The 11,278-nt window shown below is 40.1% G+C and overlaps 1 protein-coding gene across 1 annotated transcript in view; it reads right to left on the bottom strand.

The window, feature by feature from the left end:
• Positions 1-2,077: 2,077 nt before the first annotated feature.
• Positions 2,078-11,278, bottom strand: part of CPQ (carboxypeptidase Q) — a 299,566-nt gene continuing 290,365 nt past the window's right edge. Inside the window, exon 7 of the mRNA XM_006198037.3 lies at positions 2,078-2,592. Coding sequence (XP_006198099.1) covers positions 2,429-2,592 — 164 coding nt within the window. The 3' untranslated portion in view covers positions 2,078-2,428. The remainder of the gene's footprint in view (positions 2,593-11,278) is intronic.

Raw genomic sequence — 11,278 nt, 5'->3', positions numbered from 1 at the left:
AGAAGTCCCTCTCCACTGATCTTGAGGGAAATGGAAGAAATGGGTCCAATAGGACATAAACACCTCATTTTAGAAAGCAACAAGGAGGCAACCAGTAGTCTATGAATTTATATATATATATATGTATATATTATATATATATATGTGTGTGTGTGTATGTGTATGTATATGTATATGTATATGTATATTTTTCTATTTTTTTAACCAATATGCTTGGTCACTTTTTATAGTCCTTTGCTCTCTATTCTATTTTCAGCCCCTTCTTCTACTTCCTTAAACATAACAAACATAGAAGGGGAAAAATTTAATTTAAAAATCCCAATATCAGAGGACACTGTGAGTTAATTCTGCTGTTTTCTCTTTTGGACTGCTCTTGCTCAGAATGCTATGATTCCCATCTTTGTTTTTTAATTTTTGACCATGAGCGAGTATTTATTGTAACTGTATTTGTGGGAATTTCTCTGGACCCTCCACTCAGCACTTACTTAATGATGATAATTTTCCTTGCAGTCCTCACAGTTATTTTTAGTTCACCATCGTGTTGGGGTATAGTTCTTCGGGGTCCCAGTTTCACTGAGGTTCTCTGGTGTCCCTAATGTGGCAGACTTTGGGATTTGTCTATAGTCCCCTCAGTCATGAGAAGCTGTGAAGACAGAATTTAAGTTCACCACATGCTCTAAGTTTTCTCAGAAAGAAAGCTGGTTTGATGTTCTGTACATCTCTCTTGGTTCATGCCTTAGTTTTTTTTGTCTAATATTCTTTATCTTTTGTCAGTTAATTCATGAAGAAAGTACTTCTCAGATGTTATCCAGCATTTTTAGTTTTCATTGTAAGTAGCAAGGTACCAGTCTGCTGCCTTGCCAGCAACCCTCTTAATTATTACCCTTAATGAGATGGTACTTGATCTTCTCCTTCTGGGAACTGAGTTACATGTAAATTAGACCACTTAGTAACTGATTATATGTATGTTAGACCCCATATGTATTAGATCACACTCTGGATGATCCAGTCTGCTGTTTGTTTGTCTTCCTTCGCTTTTTCTTCTCTTAGTGTTTTAGTTTGGATAATTTTTTTTATGGTCTTATGATTGTTTTCTTTCTTTTCTTTTTTGTAGCTCTATTTTTTTATTGAAGTATAGTCAGTTTGCAATGTTGTATCAATTTCTGGTGTACAGCATAATGCTTCAGTCATACATGAACATACATATATTCATTTTCATATTTAAGTTACTACAAGATATTGAATATAGTTCCCTGTGCTATACAGTATAAACTTGTTGTTTATCTAGTTTATATACAGTAGTTAGTACCTTAAGTTTTTATTGACCTGTTTTCAAGATTCTTTCCTCGGCTTTATCCAGTCCGCTGATGAGCCCAACAAGGAAATGTCTCTGAAGCTGTATTTTTTATTTTAGCATTTGCATTTGATCCTGTTTTATAGTTTTCATCCCTCTGTTGACATTCCCCACTGTTCATGTCCCCTTTCCTGGCTAAATCTTAACATACTAATCATAGCTCTGTTAAAGTCTGCTCTGATAGTTCTACATTTGAGTTATCGCTTAGTCTGGTTTTCTTAATTGCTTTAGCTCTTGACAATGAGTTTACTTTTCCTTGCATTTTTTGGATGTGTCTTGTAACTTTTAAAATTGAATACTGGACACTGTGTGTGGAAGAGCAGTAGAGATTATTTCCAGCGTGGATGGGGATGAAAATTTTGCTCCATAGTAGCCTCTCTGAGCCTCAATCTTGTTATTGGCAAAATGTGAATAAGCCCCAACTTCACAGAAATATTATGTGAACTATATAAAACATAAATGAAAAATAGTCTTATCATTTGTCCAGTGACAGAGTTTTAATAAGGCAATTGGATTATACATACGTGATTTTTTTCCCCAAAGGGTGTCATCCTTTTTTTCTGTTAATTAAAATTCCATATCTCATTTAAAAAAATTCTAATAATATAAAAATGTACAAATTAGAAAGCCAGATGCCTCCATATGTTCAATTAAAACCATACTACAATTGTGTATTCCTCTACTCCTTCAATGAATAACATAAAACCAAAAAAAATTGGCATTACTGTATTTGATTTAATGTTCCAAAATACATGCATAAAAGCCAGAGGGATTCCAAAGATTTATCCAGTGTTTACTCTCAAAGTAGAAACAATATTCTTATATGTGGCATAAAGAAATACCTCCACTGTGATCCCAACCGTATGTTGATTCTATGTGGGGATGGAGATCACTCCTTAAACTAGGAACAGAGAATTTGGAAAGTATCAAGAAAGATGATATCAGAAAAATATGAAACAGTGTTATGCTTTGTAAATGATCAGATAAAGTTGTTAGGTGAAGAGAGGGCTCCTGAAACTGCAGGCCCAGGATTCCTGGTCAGAAAGGACAAAGGGGCCTTCGCTCTTGTTCCTACTAAGACCTGGGCAGCATGTCTTCCAAGTCCGCAACGACGTAAGAGACGACAGCCCAGACAGCGGCAGCAAGATTCATCTGCTTTGGATCCATGACAGTCATGGTGTCTCCGTGGGAGTGATGGAAGGAGAAGTATTTATAGAGGTCATCGAGCAGACTGGCTCCTGGGGAGGAAAGAGGAAGAATTCTTAGTGAGGTACTTTGGAAACCACTGCCCCCTCCCTGCTTCATTCCTGCCTGCTCCTATCACACAGGCTGCTACGGCAAAATAATGATGCTCCCAGTCTCTCTTGCTCAAGAAATGGCCAGGTGACACCATTCTGGTTACTAGGATATGAGTGACAGGCTGTGGGAGAGTTCTAGGAAAGCCTTTACTTTGATGACAAGAGTCAGGAAAATGCCCTCGCGCTGAATTAAAAAGAGATGAGAAGTTTGGGACTGCATGAGGCAAACAGCCCACACACTAAAAATGGCAGAAGGGAAGGACAGAAGGAACCCAGATTCAGAAAATATTGCAAGCCCACGAGCAAGCTCTCCACCACCTACCTCTGGGCTTCCTGCTCAGTGAAGGAAAAGAGACTTTATTTGAAAAGCAAGTGATAAAAGTGTTCTCTTTATTTATAAAAAGACAGTATATGTGTATATATATATCAGCAGAGTGCAAATCACGAACTTCCTGGATACAAAAGAAAGTCAATATCCCTTTGCTCACATTTCTCTTCTCAAATCATTCATTTATTCCCCATAAAATTTCCCAGCAACCTCCAAGGGCACCAGTAGGAGTCTCTGCCCCACTGGAAAGCTTTTCTTCTCACTAGTGAAGCTTCTCTCTAAGTTTGAGCCGTAGATCAGAGCCTCGGGAATCTTCACGTTTCTTAGTCACCCTTCAGAACCTACTGGTTCCGTTTTGTGGGTTCCAACAGCAGTTCTTTAGCCTCTGACCTAATTTATTTATTTACTTACTGTTTTACTATGAAATATGTATATAAGATTATGTGTAATATACATAAATATTTATTATAAAGGGTGACAATATAAAAGTTCACATATGTTCATAACTCAATGTAAGAAAGACATCACCAGTACTTTTGAAGCTCATTGTATGAGCTCCTCACACTCCGTGGATCCATTCCTCCCTCCAGAGGTATCTGCTATCTTGTTCTGCTTGTGTGCTAACTACTCCTTGCTTTTCTTTAGTTTACCATACACATATGGGGCATATATATCTCAACATTCTCTAGGGTCTAAATGTAGGAGCGGAATTGCTGGGCTATAGGGCACGCACGTGTTTAATCTTATCATGCAATTCCGATGTGCTGTCCTTTTCACATCCATTGCCAGTATATGAGCCTTTCTCTTGCTTCATATCTTCTCTAGCACTTGATATCGTCCAGCTAATTTTTGCTAACCTGGTGGGTGTGAAATATTATCTCATATGGTTTTTTTAACTTTAGTTTTTTTTTTAATTACTGAGATTGAGCATGCTTTCACATATTCACTGTTTTGGTCATTTATGTTCTCTTGTAAAATGCCTGTGCTTGCTTTTTGCCCATTTTTCTTTTTCTTTTTTCCTTTTATTGAAGTATAACTGATTCCATTTTTCAACTGATTTGTTTTTCTTTTCTTATTGGTTTGTAGGAACTCTTCATATATTTTAGACACTAACTTTTGTTGGTAGTAAGTTTATATAAATCATTTCCCAGTTTGTGGCTCTTTTCCCTCTTTATCATGCATTTTGAAGAAGAGATGTTCTTGCTTTAAGGTAGTTGAATTTATGAATACTTTCCTTTATGATTTTCACTTTCTATATCTTGTTTAAGAAATCCTTCCTTACCCTAATAACATAGAGATATTCCCTGGTGTCCTATTCAAAAACTTTTAAAGTTTTGCTTTTGATTTTTAAATTCTTTGTCCATTTAGAATTAGAATTGATTTCTGTGTAGGTTAGGCTTCCATTTTTATTTTTCAGTTGTTCCAGCAAAATTTATTGACTAGTGCATCCTCTTTCCCCCACTGATCTGCAGTATCGATTTTGCCATATGTCAAGTTTTCTTATATTTATGGGTTTGTTGGGGGGCTCTCTGGTTCTGTTCCAGTGGTCTGTTTGTCTATCCCTGTGACAGTACGATGGTATCTTAATTACTACTGCTTTCTAATCCTTGTTATCTGGCAGCCTGAGTTCCCTCACCTTCCCTTTTTTTCTCCTTCAGGAATGTCTTATGTTTCTTGACTGTTTGCTCTTTCAGATAAAGCTTATAATCATTTTAAAACTGAACCAAAGTATTTTTGGAGTTTGATGTTAATTGTGTTAATCTACATATCAGTTTGGAGAGAAATAACATCTTTGTCTTAGGATATTGTGTTCTTGTCCATGAAATTGGTGTGTTGATACATTTCTACTTTTGTCTTCTGTAATGTCTTTAAAGTTTTGTAATACAGCTTGTTTGGTGTGCTTTTGTTAGTTTTCTTTTCTCCATGGCTTATACCTTTTTTTTTTTTGTAACTGTAAATTACACATTTTAAAAAATTTGCATTTTTGGTTTGTGGCTGTCCATTTTTAGTTTCAAGAATATATATCTGATTCATAAAATGGCAAGTGTTCCTTCTTTTTCTACACTCTGGAATAGTTTGTGTAAGAGAGGAGTGATTCATTTCCTGGTCATTTTGTAGAACTCCCTGTGAAACCATCTAAGTCAGATACTTTCTTCAATGATTAGAATTTAATGGATGATTCAGTTTATATCCTGGCTATTGGGCTATTCAGGTTTTGTATTTCTTCTTGCATTTCTTTTGGAAATGACATTTTTCTAGGAATGTGTGAACTTTGCCAAATATTCAAAATAATCAGCATAAAGTTGTCAATAATGTCCTGTCTTTACCTCTGTTTAAGTCTGCAGCGTCTGCAGCATCTGCAGGGAGCACTCTTTTTCATTCCTGACACTGGTTATCGGAGTCTTCTCTCTTTTTTGTTCATCAATTTTGCCAGTAGTTTTTATTACTCTCTCAAAAAAAAAAAAAGAGAGAGAGAGACAATTTTGGTTTTTGGGGACTCTCTCTAATGTAGAAAGGTTTTTCTTTCATTAATTTTTACTCATTTTTGTTATTTCCCTCATTCTTTCTTTGGGTTAATTCACTTTTGCTTTTTTAACTTCTTGAGTTGAATGTTCAGTTTATTACTTCGTAGACTTCCCTTGTCACCGACATAAGCAGTGAGGCTACAGTCTTCCCCCTACTTCTGCCGTAGCTATCGAGATCCCACTAGTCTGATAAGAATTTTTATGATGACTTAGTTCTAAATTTTTACCAATTCCTAGTTTGATTTTTCTTTGACTCATGAGTTAAAATGTGTTTTTTAATTTTCAAAGGTATGGGGTTTCCTGCAGATAAAGCTGGCTACCAACATTATCTTTGAAAGGTCCCAAATGTAAGGCTGAAATAGACTGAATGTAGTTCATAAATGGGGAGCCTCTGGGGGCCAGTGGGCAGGAAGGTGGGAGACTGGAGATGGCCCTGAGGGAGACACTCCAGAAAAATATGGAGGCAGAGTTGTGTAAACACCCATGGTGCTGAGGAGACGGCTGGGGAGGAGGTGCAGTCTTGGGGACAGGGGACAAGGACCAGGGCCAGATGATGATACCCCAGGCCCTGAAATTCCCTGGAAAGCATGTGGATGAAGATGACTAAACTTCCCAGTGAAAAGGCCAGCAGTCCATTTGCAAACCAGAAGGCTCTTTATGCCTGCGGCTCATAACACACCCAGGAGAGACCAATGTATGCATTCCCTTTGGCAGGAGCTAGAAGCATTTTTTAACAGAAACTGTGACATTTTAGAACTGGTAAGGACCATGCACTTTCTGAATCCCAGACAGCATCAGGTGGGTGTCAAATTCATGTCCAAGTTAAGGACAAAATCAAGAAGTTCAAAGAATGGAAGTCACCGAGGGTAGATGGAAGATGAATCAGAATTTTGGACTTTAAGAAACAGGAAAGGACATTTAATTCCAAAAGACAGCGTGTGGCTTGCTTGGGGCTGTTGTCTCCCATTTAGAGTTTCCTACAGACATGTCATGATAGCTGACAGACATGGCTCCAAATTCCACGTTGAAAAATAGAAGCAAGACATATTTGGGCATGCCCTCTTCAGGCCTCTGAAACTCCCTCTCTGTCTCAGACAGAACAGAAACTGACTGCCAGATGGCTGGGAATTTGCCTGCCTCCCTGTAGAACTAGCGACTTAAGGAAAGCATTTCCTCTGAGACCATCGAAGTTCCCGTGAACATTTTACAAAACTAAAACAACTCCAGAAGGCGCGGCACCACCAGCGAGAGCACTGATGAGCACAGGAGAGAGGAGAGCGGGCCTGTCGGTGGCCTCGCAGCTTCGTCTCTGCAGCTCCAAGGAGACATTTGCTCAGCGACAGCTGCTGAGCTAGGAGACCAGCACGAGGGAGAGCCTGCATTTCCATTTCTGAGAGCACCTGACATCACCGGGGAAGAGGAGGCAGGGGGATGTTAACTATCCTTAGGGTTAAATGGCAAAGTATCTTTTGACAGGTAGATGAGCTCTGAACAGGGCATCATCAAATGCATCCTGGAGTAGGGAAGGTGGTGGGACGGAGCCCGCTATGAAGGCGGAGATTCGCCTCCTGGAAACAAACTTCAGCATTATTAGGACGGTTCACCTTTAGGAAATTATCTCTCAGGGAGGTTTGGGATTTAAGGATATGAAGACATACCCTTGAGTTTGTCAGTCAAGGAGAAATTGGACCTAGAAAGGGAGATACATAGGGGTTAGAGTCAGTTAAGACTGGGTTCAAGTTCAAACTCTTTTGCTTAATAACTGGGTGAATTTGGGCAAAGCATGTAAGGTCACTCAGCCTGTTTCCTCACTTGTGAATGAGTAAGGGCCAATGATACCCTAAGTTCAAGATGCCAGTGAGGACTAGTAGGCACCAGTTAATACTTTATTATAGATATTATGTATTCATTAGGATGACCCAGCATAGCCACAGCAGCACCATCCATTAAATACAACTTGAAGGATTTAAGGTTCTGATTTAATAAATCAAGGTTCTGATGATTGCTCTTAAAGACCAAACAGCTGGACGGGGGTGGTGGGGTCTCTTGTATGTGACCCCATCTTGACCCAGGTTTGGATTATTTTCCCTTCTCCTCCTCCTTTCTGCGCTTCTCCTCTCTCCTCTCTGAATCACTTTTTGTTAACGTTCATCTCACAAAATATTCTCCAGCTGTGTGACTGGGTGAAGGTGGTCCAATGAATATTGTGAGAAATATCTGCCCTGCTCCCTTCTGTTCACAGCAGATTCCAAACTTCACAGAGCCATCCCAGTACTGACCGTGGTCTGTGCAGGATATCCAGCAAGATTAAATGAATACCTGCTAATTCCCAAAGAGATGGGTGGGGAAATACACAAAGATTCTCCCAGCCCCCTTTATTGTAGGCTGACTCTCATTCATATGTAATCAGTGGGTTTTCATGTACACAAATTAGGCAATTTATGTTATAAGAAGTTTCTGAAAACCTTAAAAGTTTAAATTCAAGTCTGTTATTTCAGCACATACACGAGCTACCGCAATGCTGCATGAGGAGGCACTCACAGGCAAGCAGCTGTGGAAAATCCATTTCCCCTTTATAAACAGATCTTGAACAGTCTGGGGTATGCAATTTAATTACAGTGTAATGTATTACAGACATTCCCCTGATCACAATAATTATGGGGTTAGAGAAGAACGTTATGGTCTTAACTTAGTCTCTGCAAGAAAACTTCGTCCCCCTAGAATCTACAAAATATAAAGTACATTTAAAGTTTAATTAAAACTGTTATTTCTTTCAGCAACATTACCAAAGGAAGAAAAACATTATTACCAAAACAATTAGAAAATCAATTCGTAGAATTTGCAGACATTTAATCTCTCTTTTCCAAAGGGGCAGTTTTATCTCTACTGTATTAAGTCTCACTGAAAATTAGAGTGAGACGCAGCTAATTAATGGCTCCCTAACCCACAGCTCTCCAGAAGAGAAAGTAACTTTTAAGAGGTAAAGGAAAAAACAGCAAAAAAGGAAAGGACAAGACAGGACGGCACAGCAAACGGAAAACGTCCCAGATCAAAACTCCATGAAAAGTATTATAGTTTTAGTTTCTAAAGTCTCACTTTACCCAAGAATTTCCAAGCCTGCGCTAAAAAGTTTCAGGTGTGCTCCTAAGACCTTGCACCTTCCATCTCTTCGGAAAACTTGGATTCGTGGCTGGGATAATTTTGATCACAGAACACGGGTCAACACCAGCGTATCTGGAGGCCCTCGGGTTCACCGGGACCTAAACCCGTGGTAATGTTTCATGTGTCCATAAAGCTGAAGGGCTGTGTGGCAGTAGTAAGGCTAGTGAGCTACCACTGCGTGAAGATGGCATCACAGGCCACAACAGGAATGCTACTTTTCGTCGAGCGCCTCCTGTGCACGGAGGGCTTTTTGGCGATTATTTCATTGAATTTCCCAAGTGACCCCATGAGGGAGTGATTGTCATTAATAGATGGAAAATCGATTTAAGCAACTTGTCTAAAGTTACACGGTAGTAAGCAGTAGAGACAGGATTCGAATCCAGGGGTCTCTGATCTGAAAACCATGCTCCTAACCGTTTTCTATGCCTTCTCTCACGGCCCTATGCCAGGACATCTGTAACAGCTTTTCCCCCAGTTGGAAACTGTGAATGATTTGCTCCACTGGCTGCTCTGGACCCCCATCCCTATGTTGCTTCATGACAAGAAGATGGAGATTCAAGCTGGAGGCATCCCAGGCCATGAAATCGAGTGAACACTTGGCCGTGTTCGCACAGTGGGCCCAGGCAGTCTAGACCCTCTGTCGGAAGACGACCAGCAGAGCCCCTCCAGACACCAAGTCCCCGCTCTTGCCGGGCCACACCCCGCCAGCCCTCTTGGGGCTCCCAACCACCCTGTCTAAACCCACCCTCCCCTCTGACCATTTGTTATCCCCTCACCTGCTTCTTCCCCTCCCTTTTTCATAGCACTGTCTATTCCCTAAAACTACATTACTCTTGTGACGATTTGTTTGCTGCCTTTCTTGCCCACTAGAAGGTAAGAGCAGGGATTTTGTCTTTTTCACTCTGGTCCCGAACACCTGGCAGGTAGTGGACGCTCGGTAACTGTGTGCTGACTCACTGAATGGATAAACGAATGAATTATTAAACGTCTAATGGGGCAAAGGCAGAGGTAGATACTGGCTTCGTTCTGCCTCTCCGCAGCCATTCCTGTGAAGTAAATCCCATTTTCTGGGGATTCTCCTCTCAACTGCTGCCTTGGGGAGGGACAGGAAGATTCTTGTTACCAAAACCACGGGACATTCCATGCAGAAGCTGAGTTCTGAACTCTCTGTTATGGACCACTCAGCGTGTGCCTCTGCTTTCCACCGCTGTCACGGGAATTACCCACAGCCTGAAAATAAGGCAAAGAGGTGGGGGCACAGCCTGTCCATGCCACTCAGGGGCAAGTCCACGCCAAGATTATCTCGGACAACGCACTTAGTTTGACTCACCGCTTCCCATTGATTAAAGGTCCCGGACTTAGTGATGCTATGTGATAACTCGCAGCTATTTAGCCTGGAAGAGATGGAAACTATTTCTGTCCCATAGAACAGTTGTTTCCAAAGGTTACAGTTTATTGGCCTCTAACAGGCCTCGATCTGGCCTCTTAACCAGTTAACCAGTTTTTATCTAACCTAGCAATCTTAGGTTAATGTTGATTAAATTGCATCAACTCAGTTTCTCAAATGCTCTTTGAATTGATGTTAATATCTTACTGATTCCCGTATTAATGATTTGAATACAATATTTGCCATGTGTTCATTTTTTATTTGCATGAGAATCATGGTTTTACCTTTTAGAAAATTATCATTTAATACCACCTACCTACAAATTTAAAGGAGTAACCACATTCATGTTTCTTCTCAAAAGTTCAGTGACTCATGGTCCCTGTTTATGATTTTATCCGTGAGTATTACCCTAAGAGCACTGGGCAAACTGGTCACCAGCATAAGGCTGGCTTTCTGCCTCCTCCATGTACGGTAGTGGATGGTTGCCAGGTATGAGGAGGACTGGGGGAAAATAAAAACAGTTTTCACACATAGACACACACACACAGAAATATAAATGCACGTGTATATGTCTATATGTGTATGTATCTCTCCATGCAGAGAAAAATACATGTGTGTGTCTGTGTGTATATAAAATTGGACTTGTCTTCAGCACCTACCCACCTCTTACTGCCCTAATTTATCTTGTGATCTGCCTCACCTTCCATATGAAAGTCATGATTTTGTCTTTCAGAAAATTATAATTTAATACCACCCACCCACCTATAAACCTTAAAAGTACAATCACATTCATATGTGATATCTTTGAGCTTATAATTTTGTGTGTGTGCACATGTGGTCGTAGCTTCCAGATACAGACGGAAAGAGACACCTGTAATGATTTCTCCTTCTACCTTTTTTTGTAACTCAACCTAACATCGACACTTCTTCTGAAAGGGGTAATTTTGAATCTGACTCATGTTTATATGGCATTCCCAATTTATTATTCTCCCTTTGTCCGTACAGAAATTACTGCCCACTCTTCTTTCATGGCTGGATGTCAATAAAGCTCCCACCTATGTGAACCAGTGTGACTCTCTGTGAATGCCTTTCTGCAGCTCTCTCCATGCCTGGGGAAAGACGCTCACTGAGAAAGCATCAGTAAGAATTGTCTGGCAGAGCGCACTGTGAGAGCATTCAGTGCATATGGGTCTTGACTTGAAGACTCTTAAGATTGTTTCCAGT

Source organism: Vicugna pacos, chromosome 25 (assembly GCF_048564905.1).
Source record: "Vicugna pacos chromosome 25, VicPac4, whole genome shotgun sequence".
Classification (NCBI taxonomy): Eukaryota; Metazoa; Chordata; class Mammalia; order Artiodactyla; family Camelidae; genus Vicugna; species Vicugna pacos.
Note: the sequence above shows the minus strand (reverse complement) of the source record. Positions and strands in the feature narration are given on the sequence as shown.